Source organism: Pseudopodoces humilis, chromosome 2 (genome assembly GCF_049639895.1).
Source record: "Pseudopodoces humilis isolate 2021_Gansu_Grassland_sample_001 chromosome 2, ASM4963989v1, whole genome shotgun sequence".
NCBI classification, from domain to species: Eukaryota; Metazoa; Chordata; class Aves; order Passeriformes; family Paridae; genus Pseudopodoces; species Pseudopodoces humilis.
In genome coordinates, this window is record NC_142201.1 from 104247783 (window position 1) to 104269209 (window position 21427).

The following is a 21427-nucleotide window of genomic DNA, read 5'->3' on the forward strand; positions in this document are numbered from 1 at the left end:
GTTACACCTGCCTTATAACCCACAGCTGCCTGGTTGCTACAAACAGGTTTCAATTGTGTACACATATTCAGCATTCCAAGTATACTTTAAAGTGTTATTTTACAAAGGAGTGCATTTTCAGAAGTCATCCTGATGACAGCAATGTGAAAAATAATCATTAAAGAATTTATTTTCCAAAGCATAAATAGTGTGCATTGCTTCAGTGCCCATATTTTCTAATGGAGGATTAGTTACCAACTTGTCAAGCCTATTTAGGAAGGGATTATCAATTTACAGGAATTGCAAATATCAGTGTAGAAGACAGTAAGTCTTAAATTTCTTCCAACAAGTCACAGTTTTTCTGTTGGCAATCTTTAGACAGCTTATTTTCATAGTTAAACATACTGCATTGCAAAAGCCTGGTGGGATTTCCTTTTGCCTGGAAGGGGGCAGTGCTCTTAAGCATAGCGGTTAGAGAAGAATTTTTCTGTAGATGTGACTTGAGATGTAAGAGAAATGAGAGTTCTGAGAATTGGATTTCCCAACACTACAGGATCCCTGGGGGCAGAGAGGGGATTAGAAGGGGAAATACCATTTGCATGTGACCACAGATCAGCATATCAAGGCTTGTCTAAGAATTTGATCTTAATCTTGGAAAACCACACTGCAATGTTTTTAGATGCTATTATATCAAAAATTTCTGGGGATAAATTTAATTGTAATAGTACCATTCTTTTATTGATAAACCATAGCAATCTTGTACTGTAGTACAATTAAATTTTTGTATATTTTTTTCAGCTTGAATACTTAGCCAGTGTTGAGATTTTTTTAGTAGCTGGTAGTGGGGGTCCCCTAAAATTATCGGGGTTTATTCAGCAGGTGTCACTCTGACAGTCCTGAGAATTGTGGGGGACAAAGTCCTGAAGAGGCAGTGCCAGCATCTTCCACTGGTTTACATAAGGCACTTTCGAAGCAGATAACTCTGAGTTTCAATGTGAGGAGGGAGTGCATCCTTGTTTGAAAAGCATGAGGGATAATGAGTGGGCATAACAACAATGTAGCAAAGTGGGATGGGAAATAGCTGAATTTTGACATTTGTGAGAGTGTACCTGAAACTCTGAGTCACCATGAAGGATTTATCTGGCAGAGAGCTGTCAGTAGAACCTACAGTATAACCAGTAAGAGGAGCTGGAATTTCTGAATTTCTCAGAAGTACAAGTGCCACTGCTGGTGAGCACAGTTCCCATGTCACATGACAGAAATGTGAGTTCACCCCAGTTCAACATCCTGATTAATACCACAAAACTTTCTGGGCATTGATTTGGTATGGGAGTCCTTTCCCAACACTGGTTTCAGAGGGCTTTGAAACTATCTCATGGGGGTTATATCAACATTACTGTGAGCTGGGGTTGTTTCAGTTTTCAGTTCAAGAGAAACTTAAAATGTCCACTCTTTTCCCTGTTTCTATGTAAAAGAACAAATGTTAGCAGTTTATTCATAGCTAGTGGTATTAGGTACATTTAAAAGACCATATCTAAGATATTTTTCTAAGATCAGGTGATTGGCTCTTGGATAAGCCCAGTAAATGTTTTACTGGGGCTGCTGTTTGGTTTTAGTGGAGTTGATCTCTCCTTGCTTTAACTTGTAAATGAATGGGTGCTGTATACAAAAGAGCATGCTGAGGCTCCCTGACTGGAGGTTTCTTGGGTGCACTAAGTAGTAACAATAATCTAGATTAAAAATAGGGAGAGGGAAGAGCCAGACTGACACTGCCATTGCTTGTTCTAAGCAATACATGATGTCAGTAAAGCTGTGGTTTTATAATAGTAGTTGGGCAAAGTGTCAAAGATTTGAGATAACAGAGAAGTGCAAAGGAATTCAAGAGCTGCCATGGTGAACTTTACTCCAAACAAAGTGACATATTTGAGAAATGGAAGCAAAAATTAATTAAAAGTCATTTGTTGAGCTGAGTTGATTTTCATACCAGCAGATATATAGCATCTTTTTCTCCTTGTCACTGCATTCAAAGTGAAAAAGACACCTTTGATGACACCTCCTAAAGGCTGTCTGCTGCAAAAACTTGTGCAGCATAGCTTTGATGTGCTGCTCAGATTCATAAAGCTGAAGACATTGATCACTCAATATTAAGTCATGAAACATGTAAACACTCACCCCCTTAACTGTAGTGGAAGGAAACAAAGGAAACCTAGACTTTATGTTTAGAAGCACTGTAAAAGACACACTATGCAAAAAAACATTCCTACAGTTCATTTGCATCATATTTGAATGGTTAAGGTATGGTTTTCTTTCTCTTGCGCTGGAAATAATTGGGACACAGATACAGGCAAACTGAGCAACCATGCTTCACACATGAATAATGCAGTGTTTATCTGCCTCTTTGCCTCACCAAAAACTTTAAAACCTGTAGTCTGCACTCCTGTATTTACCCAGTGAAGTGATTTGTAAATAAATGAGCTTCATAAAAATAAATATTTATTAATTTGTTTTTCAGCTGGAATGCAGAGGGAATGAAGTAAAAAAACACACAAGCAAATCAGTATCTGGGTGAGGTTTGTGGGACTCTAAGCTCCATCTCTCTGCCAGAGAGGCTTTTGCAGACCCTCTCAGAATTTAGATTAGAGAATGAATCCTTGGAAAAGCTCAGAATAGTTTTACAGGAAAATGATCTCTGGAGGTAGAGTTCTCAGAATTATTTTCAAATTCTTACAGGAGGATCCTTCTGTCAGCAGAATGACTTTTTGTTCTAAGCTCCTTTTGCCCATCTTAGTGCCCCTAATTGCAGTTCAGTGAACCACTTAAAGACCCCCACACTGTGGATCTTTAATGGGGTGCACCACTAGTTACCCCACTTCCTAAATTACACTCATGCAGGAGTTGTCAGTATATATGACATCACTTGCTTACGTGTAAATCTGCTGATGGAAAGCGAGAGAAATAGATTAAAAATCAGTCCCAACCCTCAAAGCCCAGAAACCACCCTATCTACTGAAGTCACTCAATAGGAGGAGTCATAAATTGCAGAAGATTGACTACAGCTTTACTTTCTGCTTCCTACTCACTCACTTCATTGGTGTCATTCAGTTGTGTTAGACATCTAGCATAAGGAAACACTCAATTTGCCACTTTTCTGTGGATATTACAAATCACTTTTTCTCCTCTTCCACATGCTGAAATTGTGTTTCTTCATCTGTTTGATATACTGGGTGAAATCAGGTAAGAACCATCAGCTTACTTGTGATGTAGAATCTTGGCTTTAATCAAACATTTAAAAAATGAATATTCTATCATTTAAATTGGCTGAAAGGTTAAGATAAAATCTTATTAATTATGCCTAATTGAGCAGATGATTAGTAAAAAAAAATTCAGTAACTTTGAAACTGAGACATAAGTTTTCATTTTAAAGTAAATAGAACCTAGCCTGATACTTTATCTCTGGCTGTACTTTGCCCAGAGACCTGCTCAGGTATGTGCACTTTGTACAAAGTAGACGTAATCATGAAATAATCTTAATATACTCATGCGAGTTCATTGGTTGTTGCTGGTTTGATAGGTGCTTAGATTTTCAAGTTATGTGTTACATTTTTAAATAATAAAATTTAATTACAAAAAAAGACTGTTCACTTAAGATTTTCCCCTTTTCAACCACCCAAGAAAATTATAATGCTTACAAATGTGCCCAAGAAAGTTAAAATTATACATTAACTTGATTAAACTGTGTGTGTAACAGCTCAATGCCTACATGTATGTTTTGATTGTACAGGAAAGAGTCAGTATTCCAACAAGAGTGCACAAAGGGCAGCTGGTTATTGCTTCCAGTATTCAATGAGAAACCGGAGTTTGAAAAACTTCCCCCAGTGACGCCTCGCTAAACAATTCAAAGTATTAAATCTATAAACCTATTTGTAGAACTGATCTAATTCCACAGTAAAAGCATCATCATTTCAGTTTTATTCTCTATTTACTTTTGAAAGAATAACTTCTGTCATTTCACAGCCAAGAGTAAACAAGTTGCTTCCCTTTGACATTTGCCAGCTAGTAAATAGGTTCGGCAGTTAAAATAATTTCCTTGTGATAGATTTCTCACTCCCATGGAACAGACTATGTCCGGTTCATCTCACTGTCTTTCCACTGGTTTTAGAAGTAATTTTTATTTCTACCAATCAAATTATTAAAAAAAAATCAAAATATTTAAAAGGATACAGAACAATATCTTAGCATGAATCTTCTATATTTTAGATATGAAGGAGTGAATTTTAAAGATCAGTGATTGGATTTAAAGAACACATTAGGCAAAGTGAGAGTTTCATGTTGTACCTGTGAGACTATAATCAAATGACAGGTTTTTATTTTCACTTTAGATGATGTTAGTGTACAGTGTTAGTTCACTGCAGATGAAGTTAGTGTAATGTAATTTACATTCTAGTTTTATCATCATATATAAATATATAAAAACCAGAAATCAAATGTGAAACATATTGTTAACATCTCAGGATCATGTCACATGCATGACATTTTACCAGGTTCTTGATTATTATTTTTATTAAATTCAAGTCCACTTCTGCTGAACTGTTCTGTTTCAAAACTTCTTGCATAAGTCCAAGCAATGAAATGAGTTGCCTTTCTGTATCACTTGTTAGTTAATAAACTGTCTAGTAATCTCAGTACAAGTTACTTATATTCTTACATGTTTAAATGAGGAAAACAGTGGTGTTTATTTTTAAATATAATTCTGTCTTTTTCTCCATGTAATAATTGTAGTTACTGTCATAACATGATGATAGGCATGAAACTTTTGTCTTTTTTTTTTTTTGGTTGATTTGCAGTGGTTTCAGGTTATTTTTAACACTGTGTAACTTCAAGCCTGCTCTTGTTTGGACTATATCCATTATTTTTGTGTGATGTCCAGCCCAGAGGTGACTAGTCTAGTCTTTGTAGATACATGTTTGGCATTAGAGGCGATTGGTCTAGTTCCCTACATTAGAGAAGTATTGTCTTTAGTGCCTTTACTGAACCTTTACTGCACCTTGACTGGCATAATTCACATCATTTAGCTTTGCTTAGACCTGACCTGTAATATTAAACATATATTTCAGATACCTTGTAAGCCACCCACACTTTCCTTTTGCAGCTTTAAGAAAGGGTGCAGGCTTGCTGTCCATCTTAGATGTGATGGATTTGGTTCTACCTGTGAGCTGTTCTTTGGGAAAAAGAGAAGGGCTGGAATTGTTTCTCTTATGACTCAAAAAATCTGAGAAAATCAGGTTATTTTTTTATATTATTTTTAAGGAACTAAGAAGACACTCTTTCTTTTGTCACTTGCTTTCTTGAAAGTGACTTGTTTTGAATAGATTTTAATGACAGAAGAGTTGAGAAAGGTGCCATCAAGGACCAGAGAGACAACAGTCTTGTGTAAAGTAATGTAACTAGAAGTCAGTAAGTAGGCCAAAAACCATGGCTAACACCATAGCAAAGGTGAAGAGGCCATACAGAGGATCTGTGACAGGTGTTGCTGTTCTGCCCAGAGTTCTGAAGTGCTTTATCTACACAATGTGACTTCAGCACCCAAAATATGTCTTTAAAGTGTGTTGGATGTTGATAACCAGACAGGGGAGAAATTCAGTCTTTTTAGAATCTTGAAAATCTCCATCCTCTTGTTGAACCAGCTTAACCTGGTACACCCTAACTGTCCAAGTGCAAACAGAAATTCTAAATCTTTTTGTCTTGTGCCATTGTGTACACTGACCTTAATTCTTATTATTTCAAACTCAGAGCAAGATTCTTTGATTCTTCTGCCTTTGTTTCTTGGCAATAGTGCTGTTATGGTGACCCAAAGCCAGGAAGGGGTTCTAGATCATTCCTGTTGTAAATAGGCAGCTATTTCCTATTTCTAGATCAAACAAATAAGGTCTAAGGATTGGCAGCACAACCACTCTGGCCCAAAGAGGAAGAAACAACCACAACAGCCTTCCTGTTTATATAGAACACATTTGTTCTGAAAAATTCTAAGAACCTGCTTTGATAGTGAAGTAAAGGATCTTATCAACACTGACTGCTAATTAGTACTTATAAGGAGAAAATACACTGTTCAGGAAAAATTAGAATAATTTCACATTTGAAGGGTTTGAAGGAGCACAGTGGTATCTGCAGAGTCTGTAGTTAAACTGTGGTTCCTTGCTCAGTGCATGTTTTGACACCTCTTTCTAAAGGTCAGAAGTAAAGAAAATGGAAGTTCTCCACTTTCAGCAGAAAAAGATATGGAGAGAAAAGTGAGGAGGTGGTATTTCAGGTATTTCAGGTAGCCAAACTCATCAAATGGCTGTCTTAACACTTTCATCTTTTTCAGATGAGGAACAAAAATGTCCCGAATTTACAGATCTTAACATAGGCAATGCTTTGTCTGGAACAGAACTCCATGTTCAGCTACTTCTATACACAAGGGAAAATCAAGATTGTTCTGAGAGACTCATTGAACACAATGTTACTACATCAGAATACCTGAATACAACCAAGAAAATTGTTTTTGTTATCCATGGCTTCAGGCCAACTGGATCTCCTCCGGCATGGCTGGGCGACATGAAGAAGCTTTTACTGTCTTCAGAGGATATTAATCTCATTATAGTTGATTGGAATCGTGGTGCTACCACTGTGAATTACATAACTGCTGTGGAAAACTGCAGAAAAGTTGCAGAAATACTGAAGAATTATGTTGATCAGATGCTGGTAAGGTAGAGTGTTGCTTTTGTTCTGAGTAAGTGTTAAGAGCATGGTTTGATTTGGAATGGATATTTAAAATATATCTATAGAGAAGTCCAGTGAACAATATCAAATCACATTTCTTTATAGAGGTATTACTAACTTTACATGCAGTTATTATTGCATATATTTAACTTCACCTGAGTTCTTATTTCCCTTTCACTGAAATGTGCCTGAAAGTGCATCTGATTTCTTGAACCAGATGGAAGTTTTTCCAGGTCTTCTGGAAAGACTGAATTCAGCAGTGGGGAAGTGCAGGGAGAGATGTTCAAAGAATATGCAGTGTAAACATTTTACAAAGGCATTGCACTACTCCTTTTTTTTTTTTACTATTAATCTACTATAAATAAAGGTTTTAAATTAGAAATAAACCACTGGGAGAGATATAAATATTAATTCCAAAATGGTATAAACTTCTTGTCTCTAGAGGCAGTTGCTGAAACCATAATTGATGCCAGTGGTCTTAACAAGGCTTTAGATTTATTGCTTGATCAAATGAACAAGACATGTCATGATGTTATATATGCCATTGTCTGATTTGTCACTTGAATTTTCATCTTTTCTCACCACTTATTTCTCAGCCATTCTCAGAAATTTTGAATGCTATTCAGTAAAAAAAGAAAATCATGTGGAATTTGAGAAAAACAAGCAACATTTTGAGAAAGGCTGAGGTGAAAGGAGAGAAAGCCTATCAGAAAGCCTGTCCTCTGGGACAAGATACAGTGATAGCAATTTGCAATTGTGCCAGTAGATTTATTGTTATGGAATAAAAAAAAATAAATAGGACTATAAGAAAAGTCTTCAAGTTAATTGCTATTTACAGATTTGCCTGGCAAACAGTGATAGTGTGTGTGAGTCCTGAAAGTGGTGGGAGGGGGGTTTGTAGGGTCCCACAGCTATTGCTTCCACACTTACAAGCTGTTGTGAGGCCTTTGTTAATTCATTTTGAGACATATTAATATTTCAGATCCTGTGTGTCACTCCATCATTTTGCAGGGATTCCAACTAGGTCAGCTGATGGTGTTTTAGAGCCCTTCAGTAGGTTTTTATTTGGATTTTTTGAATTATGCCTGCTTTGTAGAACAGACATTTTAAGGTGTGCATGTGACATTATTTTTCAGCAGTTGTGTGATGTAAGTATTTATTAATGGTATTATGTTTTGAATTTATTTTATTGGAAGGATAAAGCAGGGCAAGATTTTTTTTTCCTCATTCATACTATTGGTTCAACTTTATTGTATCTGATAAATGTCTTCCTGTTCCCTTCCCTGCTCCCCTTCTAACTAATGTCACATTTCAGGAGAAATGTGACTCAAGCTTCCTTTTTACATTTTTTTTAGTTAAAGAATTTCATAATTTCTACACTTTAACTAAAATAGAATTGCAAACTGAAAGGAGCTTCATAATAGCTTTTTTTTTCTTTAGAGCTATAAAGTTAGAAATATAATTTGAAGTACTGACAAAAAAAGTGAAAACTAAATCAGCCTACTGATTTCTGTTCTGTTAATTCTGTGTGTGACTGGCTTTTGTGTTTTTTCCCCCGATAGGTGGGTGGAGCTTCTCTTGACTCTATACATATGATTGGAGTTAGTCTTGGTGCTCATGTAGCTGGTTTTGTTGGCCAGAAGTATAATGGCAAACTTGGCAGAATCACAGGTAAGGCTTTTGATCCCAGAGCACATATTCTATTGTACCTTGTATTGTTGTCAGAGCACTGAGACATCAACAAATGAGAGCTGAATATTTAATGGTACACATGAGGAAAAATATAGGCCTGATAGCAGTTCAGGAAATTGGACAAGTCTGCCTTCAGGACATAAAGTACAGATTAAATTTTCCAACCTGGTTGCTCTAGTCTCTCAAATAAAAATTGAATGCTACATCTAAATGCCACTTAAATTAAATGATATGCTACCTGAGTGTCTGACTAATTGTGCTCTGGAGGTGAGTTATATTGTGCATTTTGGTTTTATGAAGTGTATAATAGATACAGTATTTTCTGGGGAAAAGGACAAAACAAATTTTCCTGATTTGATCCCCATTGCTGTTGGCTTATTTTCATCTGAATAAATGGGAGATGAGCACATCTAATTATGGAAAGAGAGAAATTAGTAGATATGGGTTGATCAGTCTTGTGTTTGGAATCTCTGTTTTTCTTAGCAAATTGAAGAGAAAAAATACGCTTTTTAAAAATTTTTGTACCAAGAAAATGAAGAATCATTGCTTAATAATGCTCAGATGTTGAACTTTTATATATATGTAGAAGAAGCCCAGGGTTTATGATGCAAATGTTGTTTTTATTCAGGTCTGGATCCAGCAGGCCCTTCATTCACTCGAGAACCACCAGAGCGCAGACTGGATCCCACTGATGCACAGTTTGTGGATGTAATCCATTCAGATATTGATGGTAATAACATAGCCTTGACTTGCTTATTTCAGCTTGAGGAAGGGCAGGAAAGCAAAAGAGAAGGGATAAGCTGTTTCAGTAAGATCCAAATAGTACTGCAGGAGAATATTTTGTGTTACCACGAACGTTCTTCTGCTGTGCGAGTGTGTACGAACACAGAGGTTGTAAGCACATGGTTATCACCAATTAATCCCTTCTGAGACAGTCAGGCTCTGCTGTATCAACACCACAGAGACACTGCTTAAAATACTAAACCATGTCACTGTAAGGCTAAAAAGAAGAACATTATAAATTCTTCATCTATGCTTTAATCTCTCTTTTCATTTTCTCCTCACAACCATAAGTAAACCTTTAATACCACAGTTGTCTCATTATTTGTATAGTTTCATATCAGTTTTTTTAATAATATTAAAATTTAAGCATTTTCCTCTACAAATTTATATGTGAGGCTGTAAAATACCAATTTTTGTAATGTTCCCATAATGTGAATAAAGATAATGTGTGGAAAAAGGAAGGTATGTCAGATTGAATTAACTCTTACTCATGGAATTTTGCTTATTTTTATAGGACAGATATAGATTTTCATATTTTGATTTACTGCTAATGTTAGTGTATTTCAGAATCCAATGTCCTGCAAAAAGTGGAAAATTTTCTCTAATGAAAATTGCATGGGGAAAGAATTTTGATTGCTGGAGAGAACATGAAGTTAATACATTATTTTATGTAAATAATATCTCAGTTACGGCTGTTTCTGTTCTTTCCCTTTTGCAGCAGTAGGAACCTTACACAATTTTGTATACATTTGTATACAACATTTTACATATATATAATTTTCTTAAAGAGAAAAAAAACCCTTGACTTTTTTCATAGTATGACTGATTTACAGTACAAAAAGAATGGTATAATTGCAAAAGTTTTCTTTAAGACCTGCATGGTTTTTGGAGTGATAAATAATTGCCATCCTAATTCTGTTTATGCTTTTTTTTTCATTCATGATGTTTTTACTTTAGTACTAGGTTTCAAGAAGCCTTTAGGAACCATTGATTTCTATCCAAATGGAGGAATGGATCAGCCTGGTTGTCCAAAAACATTTTTCAGTGGTAAGTAAAAATTTGTTTATTTAATGGGAAGAAAAGTTTGAGGTCAAATTAATAAAGGCTAAATCAAATCAAATGTACACTGCACTTAGTCAGTAATATGGGACCTGAGACTGCATTCTTTCGTTTCCATCCCTATGCAGCAAAATAATCTTGCTATAACATACATATCCCATCATATCATTAATATTGGCATTGTGTAATTATGTTATTGTATCATATATACAACCTGAATATAGTGATCATTATTTTTCCATGGTTTTATGGTCCAGGCACGGGGGAGCGCATTTGTGTCCCAGTGGTTTTGGCAGGATCCCTTGCCTAGGACATGGAAGGCAAGGCTTCCACATCTCCACTGAGTTTTAGGTTCCTCCTGGCTGGCAATGATGAACCAGGTTTTGGTGTTGGATAAGTCTTTCAAGCTCTAGGATGAAAACAGTTTTATGAAATGATACTTTGATGCAGAATTTTGCTTATTTCAACTTGCATGAGTGTTAGGCAATGTTGCTGCAATTATTCTTGTTTGCTCTTTTGGATATGCTTGTTTCTGTCAGTGTTTCCCATTACTAATCTGAAGAGTACTGCTACCAGTTAGAGCTGCTGCAAAGGCATAAATCTTCCACCTGTGTGTCTGTGAATATGGGAGGATCCCTTAAGCCAGCACCATCTTCTCTACAGTTCCCAAATTTTGCTTTGTCAGGAAAAGAAGGAACTTATTTTCCTAGCAAACTAGACAGAAGAATCTCTGAAATGTTCCTCATTGTAATTTTTTTGGGCAAAACTGTCTCTCAGAGAATGGTAAAGCACTGGCACGGGTTTCATGGAGAAGTTTTGGATGTACCACAGCATGAACCCTGTGAGTGTTCAGGGCCAGGTTGGATGTAGCTCTGAGCAACCTGGTCTAGTGGAAGATGTCCCTGTCCAAGGCAGAGGGGTTGGAACAAGATAATATTTAAGGTCCCTTCCAACCCAAACCATTCTATGATTCTACTTATACAACATGTTTTATTCATTAATAAAAATTATTAAATATTCTTTTTATATTTTTTTTTTCTGCTCTGAAGGATTTCAGTATTTTAAATGTGACCATCAGAGATCTGTCTTCCTTTTCTTATCATCTTTGAAAAACAAGTGCAATATAATAACATATCCTTGTGACTCTTATTTGGATTACAAGAGAGGAAAATGTGTTGATTGTGATGCTTTCCAGCCAATGTCCTGCCCAGTATTGGGTAAGTCTTACCATATCTGTTCTGGGCTGGGTGAGATTTCCAGGGATGTTAAAGTAGTTTAAAGTTCATGGGTTTGTCTGCTTTATAGTTATCTCTGTTAGGCACAGGTGCTGAATGTTCCTACTCTTTGATCTTTATGCTTTCCAGTCTGTAATGGATTGTTTCCCCTTTTTAGAGAGAAACTGCTTGTGCTTAGTTCATCACTTCAGGCTTTAAGAGTGTCTTATGAGCCTTAGAGGACCTGTGGTTTTTATTTAAGAGTAATAATATTTAAAGCAACTTTATAGTTTCTTTCACTCTTCCTTTGGAATCAAGCTTTTATTTGGAGGGGATTTTAATTGTTTTGGCAGCTTGTTGCTTTTAGACAGCATCTGGATGCGGTTTGAAAAGAGCTACAATAGTGTGAGCATTTCCTAGTTGGCAGGGTTTTCTTAAAAGTGGAATTTTAAAAATACATAATTAGAAGTTAACTTTCAATTTGTATCTTGTCCTTTTTTGCACCCTTATGCTGGGATGTGCATGCTATATTAGTTGGATCAAGGTAGAAGAAAAAGTGTAGATAGATCTGTGTGTTATTTTATAAAAAAAAAACAACCATAATGAGCTTTTATAGTAGGACAGAAAGACTCCAGGACTTCCCCAGCATGGTTATTAGCCATGCCTGATGCACTTGGACAGAATGCCCAAGGTAGAGGTGGAGAAATATTTCCCCAGTCACCTGCTGAGTCTGGAAACTGAGTGGAGAAGCAGCATCCTTCTGCTGCAGCCTTTCCTGCTTCCTGCTTTGCAGTGGCAGCTCTGCAGCCTGGAATTAGCCCTCCTTTTCCAGTCTAGGTAGAGAGATTAACAGGGAGAGAACAGGATCATCCATTCTAGAAACAAGGACTGTTATCAAGCCCCAAAGACAATATCAGGAATTGTATTAATTGCTTTCTACATTAAATCCATGAGCTGAGGGGGTTTGCTGAGTGTCTTATATTTTATTAAACAATATCTACAAATAGGCTAAAGAATGTAAAAATATTTAATTATTCAAAAGAAAGAAAGGAAAGCAATTCTATAAGTGCTGTCTGCAAATATGTGGGCTACATTTTTGGGTTTGTTTTTATTACCTGTGCAGGATTTTGTGAGCACTACTTTTTGGAGCTAGTATCTAGACTAAAGAGGTAACTATTACATTATGGCAATTTTAGTGATACTAATATATTAGAGGAATTTAATACTTTCATACTACAGTCTGTTCTACTCAGGGGATTCCTTCCTTTTTCTAGTCAGTTTTCTTTCTCAAAGAATATTTAAGAAAATTAAAGCCAAATTTGTCACTGTGTAAAATTCTTTTGTGTAAACATATGTGTATCACAATTTCGCTAAATGTCTGAAATGAAATATTTAAACTTTGGATTTCAGGTTATCATGCTGATAGATGGAAAAAACTGTTGATACCATATAACTCACCAACAGAAGCTTACTTTGATACCTCAGACCAAGACCCATTCTGCAGTGAGTGACTAAATGCATACATAAAACCTTTTTACAAAAATTTATGACTGTTATTTTTTAGCTGATCTGGAGTGAAAAGATGTTAAAAGTAGCAAGTTAGTGTTAGCCACTGTGTAAAATGATGTAAAAACATGAACTAAGGGTCAGCCCACAGACTGGAGGAAGAAGAATGATGGTGGCAGAAGAAAAAGTAATACTGTGTGAACTGGGAAAGAAATGTAACTTTAAGAGTAATGGGATGGATTGCCAAGAGGAAGAAGGAAGCCAGAAAATGAGAATCAGGTGGGAGGGCAAAAGCTGGATTGATGAACCTGCTTAGATGGGTTCGATGCTGCCATTTGCAGAGAGCAGGAAAGGGAAGCAAGGCTGCCCTGGGTGGGGGACAAAAAAGACTTCTGTGTTCCACCCCAGGAGGAGATCACTCTACAGTCAACTAAAGCTACTCCCCATCTCCCCAGGAGTAAAACAGTGAAGGGAAAACTCCTCTGACTGCTTCAGAGTTATAGTCTGTGGCAATGAGCTCTCATGGCGTGGGCTTCAGCTGCAACAGTTATCTTCCTACCCATGTAGGTCCATCCTAGATTCTCATCCAGTTTCTGTTTGTATTAAAAGACTTTAGCACCCTGAACAAGTGCAACACACACTTCTAATTAGTTAAGGTTCTTTCATTTAGGGTATGGTGGGGGTAAGCTTGTGGGGAATTCATGTGAAATTCGGTTTTCCCAGTTTTGTCCATCATCTTGGCAAGTTTTGTGACCAGGGACACATGGCCCTAGTCATGTTTTCTGACATCATTGTATCTTCCAAAGGATTGAGGAGAGGTGAATGAAGTGATGGATTTGACATAATTTTTTTTACATAAAATTTACATAAAATAACTCCTCAGTGCCTTTCAGCTCAACCCAAACCTGTTACTACTGTTCTCCCCTACCTCTCGCTGGTGGTGGTAGAAGGGATAAAAGAGGGAAAGAAATATTGTCAAAGACAGCAGCAGGCACATGGAGATGAATAAGAGATATTGTAATGACAGTATAAATTTAACGGAAAATATGTAAAATCATGAAGAAAAAAAACATACAAAGTCAGGGAGCAAAACAAATCAGTCGGAAAAAAAGTGTATTTATTAAATAAGCCTTAATTATTAGATAGTTGGAAAGCTGAGGAAACAGAAATGAACAAGAGGTCTTAAAAAGAAGGGAAATTTGGAACTTGAACAAGACAAGGCCTCATATGAGGCCTGGTCTTTTAGGAGAGAATGATAATAAGCAACATGTAAAAAATAAAGGAAGCTTTATTTGGTGTTCTGACTGGGAGCAATAAAGGTGTGTGGTTCCAATACAGGTGATGGCTACAGAAGGCCAGGTCAGGGTTTCTGAGGGCACGAGGCAGGTCAGCAGCAGGTCAGCTTTTTATTCTCCTTTGAACTGGTAACATAAAAGTAGAGTCACAATTCCTACCATCTACCAGTGAATACATTTAACAGGGTGTAATGCCAACTGTTTTCTGTTGAGGTCATTCTTTGACTCTCATGATTTCCCATTTCTTCCTGCAGTGTATAACTACTTACTGGACATTACTACCTGGAACAAAAGCATTAGGAGAGGTTTCATTAAAGTTAAAATAATAGACTATGCTGGAAACACAGTAGAGTCACAGATGAATAGGTACGTTGTTCTTTCTCTTTAAATTTTTCTTTTTTCACTTTATAGGACTAATTTTATGAGTTTTCTAAACCTTTTAACTTGTTAACTTGTAAGTTGAAAAAGTATCCTGAGTTTGTTAAGGCTTGGCCATGGCACCATTTCCTGGATGTGGCTCGGTGTCGGGAGCAATGCTCTCACGCTGAAATGATCCTTTCCCAGGTCCGTGCTTGGAACTGATTTCAATCCTGTTCTAGTTGTCCTTCTGAATGCTCAAACTTGATACATCTCACAAGATTTCCCAGTTTAATAATAATGCTTAGCAATAATGAATATTGTTCAGCCAACAAAAGTCTGACTAAATATTTTTCTTTAGTGAAGCGTCAACATTTCAGCAATATAAAAGAGTCAAAATACTGATTGGATTTCACCAAGACATTGAAAAAATTTCAAAAATTTCCTTGACCTTTTCTACAAAGACTTTAATAGGCCCAAAACACAAACTTAGGATTCTTCAGATGAAGCTGAAATCTCTCAATAATCCAAAAAGGTGAGTGTTTGTCATGTATCACTGGGTATCAACTAAGGTGCTCAGGATGTTTTCTCAATAACCTGTATTTCCATGCATTAATTTTTTTTTTAATTGCATATTCCTGAGTGTATGAATATTTTTCTCATTCTCCTGATGATCAAATTTGTCATGTGGAAGAGCTGCTGTGTACATTAACATTTTGATCATCAGATCCAAGAAAGTCAGAATTTAAAATAAAAAACCTAAAAAATGCTTATCAAATAAGTAAAACCAAATGAGTAATGAGTGAGAATAATGTTACAATACTTAGTAAGTCTTAAGTCAGTATATTTTATTTACTTGAGATGTAACATTTGAGGGTTTCTTATGTGGTGTATGATAATAGCCTAGTAGGAATTGGGTATGACACTTTGCAAAAATTATGAAACTTTCTTAAATTAATCTACTATTTCAGATTTACCAAGAAAGATGAGGAGATGGATGGGAGAGACTTAGGAAGAAACAAAGCACTCAGTAGTCAAAATAGTACCTCAGAATGTACATACATTTGACTTTATTAACTTATTGAAAGCCATAAGTCTCAAGCTCTCAGGTGAAAATGGCATGATTTTATTTGAAAGCATTTGGTGATGAGAGAGGGTGAAAAAGTTCTAAATCATATTCCAATTTTTTTCTCAGCCCAAAGGTGATAAATCAGAAGATATATTTTGTGTAAGCCTATCAGCACTTGGGACTGTCTCAGATAATGATCTAGCAAGCAAACAAGAAAGATTTTCAGTGAAGAGCCCTCCTAGGGTTTCAGTTTTCATTCCTGTTAGTCTGGCTCTTGTTAGTTTAAATGTAAGATGCCCTTGATATGCTTTAATATAGGATCCACTGAAGTCCTTCATGTGGAGCCTCATCAGATTGCAGCTGTAGAGGCACTTTAGATACTTTTAGAGAACAGTGAAAAATACTGTATTGAATCAGCATGTTAAGGCAATTTAAATGCAGATGTTACAGCACTATTGGTTGGTATAATTACCTAATTGCACATTGTAATTATAACTACCTATATTTACCTTATTTACATATAATTACAGCAATTACTTGAATACAGGACAATCAACTAGAAACTACATTAAAAATATTTCAATTATTCACAACAAAGTAGTAGATAAAAAACAGGGGACAGATGCAGGGATAAAAGACAATAGGAGTCTCAGTCTCCCCAGGTCTGGGTTAATGACAAACTGGGAGAGTCTGGGGAGTATCACAGTCAATTGTCTGCTGGGCTGGTCCACTATTCACACAGATGTTGTGTGAATATGGGAGTGCTGAAAGGTACACATAATTTTCATACTCTTCTTCTGATCCCTGAGATAAATCATTTCTGCTCACCCATTAGACCAGAAAGCTTTGCTAACTTGTGCATGTCCAGGTGCCACTTATCCCAAAAAGCTTATGAACCTGTCAGTGAATTCAAACTCAGTTAAAGGGGAAGGTGAATGTCTCAAAGATACTTAGCCCAGACACCTCCAGGGTTTTTTGACCAGAACAAGAACAGACACAATATAAAGAAGGCCTTGCAAATACCTCTTCTTAACAAGTGTGGCATGCCCATGTTTTTTAGTAGACAGCAGAAAAGCCATTTGTGTTGAGGGAAACCTCACCTAACAAAAATATTTTTTGTGTTTTGCTCCTTGTTGGTGAACCTGCTCCCTGCTCCGGGCTACTCTCCTGTGAGGCATTCCTGTTATTCAGTAACCACAAGCTGAGATGAATTTGAATTGCACTTCAAATGAGATAAAATATGTTGGAAAACATAAGCTTATGTTTCTAGAATTCAGAATTATGATTTGGCTAGGTATTTTGTCCCCTCTGGTTAGATATAAATAATACTGCAAAAATACTATGATAATGAAACATTGAATTCAAATCAAAATTAATTGTTGATGAAGGACTGGATGAAATTCTATGCTTTGCACTGTACAGAACACCAGAATTCAGCTTGATCTTTTTAGTCATAAAATTACTTTCATTAATTTGTGGAGACCTTAAAAGTTGTCATATTCTTAAGTAAAAATCTGACTGTCCTTTTACATACAGACAGGTGGAGCCTTAACTGGTTGGAAATCTCAAAAGAATGGGTAACAATGGAAATGCCTGGTCCACTGTTCTCTCCTTTTGCTCTTTCACTGTATTCTACATCCCAGGATGAGTTGAACTGAGTGGTGCAGCCACATCTATGAGTTCAGAGCAATAGAGAAGATAATTTTAAATAAGTCAAGTCTCGTAGCTTGTATGCTATGGAAATGCCATCAGAGGGTGTGTCTGTCATTTTCCTGTTTAAACCAGCTCTCCACAAACATTCTAGTAGTGCATGAAGAGCAGGACTGTGACCTGCCTCTGCCCTAAAAGGCAGAGCACTTATATCAACCTCAAAAAGCACGTTTTTCACGTATATGTGGCTCCCTTTGTGACTTCTTTATGTGTTCATGTAGTATTAGTCTGCTGTGAGTTTTCTAGGTCTTTAGAAGACAAATTGCTCTCCTGCATTAAAATTTCTTACACATGCTGTCATTGCAAGTAAAAGAGAAAATATTGTGATGTGGTTCTTTATTCTCCTGAAATAAAAGCAGCGAAATTTTCCTACCTAGGGAACTCCAAAGAAATTATTCAGGCCCTGTGTTAACAGGAATTGTGTGGATTTCGGGTCATGCTGCTAAAGAGTTAATTTGAATGCAGATTAGTAGCTGTAATGGATGAAATGCTGCATCTTTGTACCTCAGACTAGTGTGATACACTTCTTTGCAACATCCAGTTTGGTTGTTTTTCAGTTTGTCAAAGCCTCTCTAGGAATGCATGAAATAGTGTATAAACTCGGACAAGGAGACACTTGTCCTGACTACTGTCTTTGAGAGCAGGTAAATACTGGAGGTTTAATAGTTCAAACACTGGAATATTTTTCTGTTAAAGTTAACTTTTTCTGTGGTGATTTTTTTTTTCTTTTTCTGCTTTTGTAGGCCACAGCTGTGCAGATACGATTTTGTACTGATGGAGAATACTGAAATGACCTTCAAACCTATCCCTTGCTCTGAGAGGGGTCCATGAAAAGAGAGCTACTACTAACCTAATTTCTCTCAGAGCAGTGACATTTTGATGCTTCCTCAGGATAAAGACTGCAATGAGAAGGAAATGAGATAAGCTAGATTTATTTTTCAAGAGTCTACCTGATAATATGCGTTACTTGCTCTGAGTGCCTTAGGCTGAAATTAATTGAAAAGTTCAGACATGTATGTGCTTGGAAAATTGAGTAAAGTAAATGTATCATGGTGGAGAACATGCAGTGGTCTGTTCATTGCTATTTGTTAGCAATGAAGCAACTACTGAATTAAATATGAATTATCTGCATGATTCTGGCACATTATTTGTCATACATAAATATTTAAATATTTATTATTTGTAATGGCTTTTACATGGAAACATAATGATCTCTCTACTAAGTGAATTTAATATACTGTACATGTGATCTACAGATTTAATACACAACAGTTTTTCTGTGCTGTGTTTATTGGATAAATGAATCCACATTTTCTCTTTATACAATGTCTCAGTATGAGAAATGGAACAATAATATTTGTGAGCACATTTGTAAATTTCACAGTTTAAACCTGTTGTCTTTATGCTCATTGTACATGAATGCTATTGCAGGCATTCAGATTTGTTTTTAAAAATGCTATGGACAGGGTAGTGTTGTTTCAGATATAAAGTAATATAATGTATATTCTGAGGAGAATAACTTAGAACTGAAATAAATATATTATTTTCATTTTTTTTCTGTTTGGGCCTCTTGGAATTAGAGCTGCTGCTCAGGTTGAGACTGATTACAGCTTTCCACCTATTGGTATGTGAGCAGGAATAAGTGGTACAAAAAGATTACCTCCTCCAGTTGAGAAAGAAATGCTTTCTTGTCCCAGACTGTCTTTCCTGATGGAACTGAATGGAGGACAGATGGGTGTATATTTCTTCTGTTAGGCTGTTTTATGTGTTTTATGCTGGTTTCTCATGCAATTGCATCCTATGCACATTATCCATTTCCTTTACTTCCTATGCCCCCTCTGTCCCTATGCTAGACATCAATGCTTGGTCAAACCTATTAACCAATTTCATCTGAATGTCAGTGGAGCGGGATGTTCAAAAGCTGAATTTTATGTTTTGTTGCAAGTCTAAAGCTGGGTTGTAAGGAAGATGGAATATAGTGACCTAAGGCAGGCAGGCAGGCGTGTTTTCACTGCTGGAGACAGCTCCAGAGCACTAGTCAGTCCTTGCAAAGCTCTGAACCAGGCATTGCACATGCTTTTACTCGTTCAGACAAACCAAAAATATACTGACTTGTGGCCAGACATGCTTATGGGCTGACTCTTTAAAAATAATTAATTCTAGAGAAATAGTAATTACATTACCATAGGCAATTACCATAGCTACAGTCAAGTTCTCAGCTTTAGCATTTTACTATGTAATTCTTTGTTTCTTTCCTTTGAGGGAGTCATTAGGAGATATACAGGAGAAGACATTTTTTTCTGCTTATATGCTTGTGTATGAAGGGATGGATTTTTAAAATTTCTCTTCTTTTCTGTTTTTTGAAACTGCTGTTACTCTCCTTATTTCATTCTTCATGTTTTTGTCCAGCCTTTCTCTTATCTACCCTAGCCTGACCTTAACAGGTGTCTGAGTCTCCTTTCTTTCCTCACCTTGCCTCCAAATACCTTCTACTTATATCCCTTTAAACAAGCACAGAGACCTGAGGCTAGATTTCAAATGTCTGGAACTAGAATCTTTAAATGTCTGATACATATATTCAGGCATAGAAATAAATCAGACTGTGATACCTTCCTTAAATTTTTTCTGTTTTCCCTGGTGACACAGGAAGTCATACAGACATGACTGAGTGTTGCTCAGTGCTGTGATAAATGAAAGATAAAATTTTATAAAGGAAATTATATTTTGACACAATTTAAACATCCCTATAAAATATGTGGGATGGAAATAGTGATTTTTTTGCCTTGATTTTCATAAGCTTTAGGTAAAAAGGAAAGAAGCAGCGGGGTTGATAACTGGAGGTTCCAATAAACAGTGTGAGACAAAGAAACTTTCTTTTCCCAATTTCCGATTTGAGCTGGTAATTTCAGTTTCGTAAGAGGGACTGTTCCAGGCAGTGCATTTCCAGCACATAATTGCACTTCTCAAGTGGCTGAGCACTTCTGTCTCCCAGCACCAACAAAATGGACTGTAATTGTTCAGAAATGCAGTGCCTTCTGTGGCTCGCTGCCACATGCTACTTTGTACTGATTGTGTCAGCTCTCTCAGACTCAGCAGAGGATGCCATAGTCAGGCAGAAAATTAAAATCTTCCAGGGAGTTCCCTGTGCTGAAGCAAGCGGTGGTGGCAGCTCAGTGGAGCAAACTTCTGAATCAGGGCTGAAGAGAGGCTGGAGTCGTTGCAGTTCATTTGTGCATTTGTGTTCAGAGTGCAAAAAACCCACTAACGTCGTTCATTTTAATACAAAAAGGTGTCTTTGGGGAAGTTCAGGAAGGGCTGAAAACACAAAATCAGCTTCCTCTGAGAAAATCTTAATTGGTGAATAAGGTAATTTCAGATCAGTTTGATTTGGAATTAAGTTTGCCTTTTACTACTGCCCTAAATGTTCCAGTTTTCTCCTGTTTCAGTATTTGGCAATGAGCGCTGTTGGGTTGCCTGGTTATGACACTGTGCTTTGATTTTCCCATCTGTAAAATGGAAACTCTTACCAATTTGTAATGATAAATTTGTTAACTTTTTTTTTTAAAAAAATGTGCTTGTATCTAGTTTGTTAAACAGTAAGGGAGAATCTCTATACATGGGAAGAAAGATATATCCCATGAGTAAATGTAGGCTCTGTAATTAACCACTGTATGGTAGTGATACCAAAGGGATCTCATTACTGTGTACTTGCAGTAATGAGCTCTAAGTTGGTTCCATCATATGCAACAAGCTTGGGAAATTTAATGCAGTATTTATATCTAGTGTGTAGTCACAGGGAGATTAAATTGTTAAGTGGTAGGTTTAAAAAACTCATACAAACTTGTTTTTCCGCTGTGTGTATAGGACTCGTTTAGTATTTGATAAATTCATCTTTTATTTTGACTATACTGTTTGGAATGGCATGACAGGAAGGATATGTCAAGAAACTCATTATGACTAGGAGTCACTGGAGCAAGCAGGATCTTACTTGGATGAAAGGCAAT

General features: G+C 36.5%; 1 protein-coding gene across 1 annotated transcript; it reads left to right on the plus strand.

Moving 5' to 3' along the window:
• The first annotated feature begins 3020 nt into the window (after positions 1–3020).
• Positions 3021–18910, plus strand: LIPI (lipase I). The gene is made up of 10 exons (XM_005524201.3): positions 3021–3213; positions 6344–6720; positions 8301–8409; positions 9059–9160; positions 10171–10260; positions 11322–11489; positions 12897–12989; positions 14542–14653; positions 15006–15179; positions 18167–18910. The coding sequence occupies exons 1-10, from the start codon at positions 3165–3167 to the stop codon at positions 18252–18254; spliced, it is 1362 nt and encodes a 453-aa protein (XP_005524258.2). The 5' UTR covers positions 3021–3164; the 3' UTR covers positions 18255–18910.
• The last annotated feature ends 2517 nt before the right edge of the window (positions 18911–21427 follow it).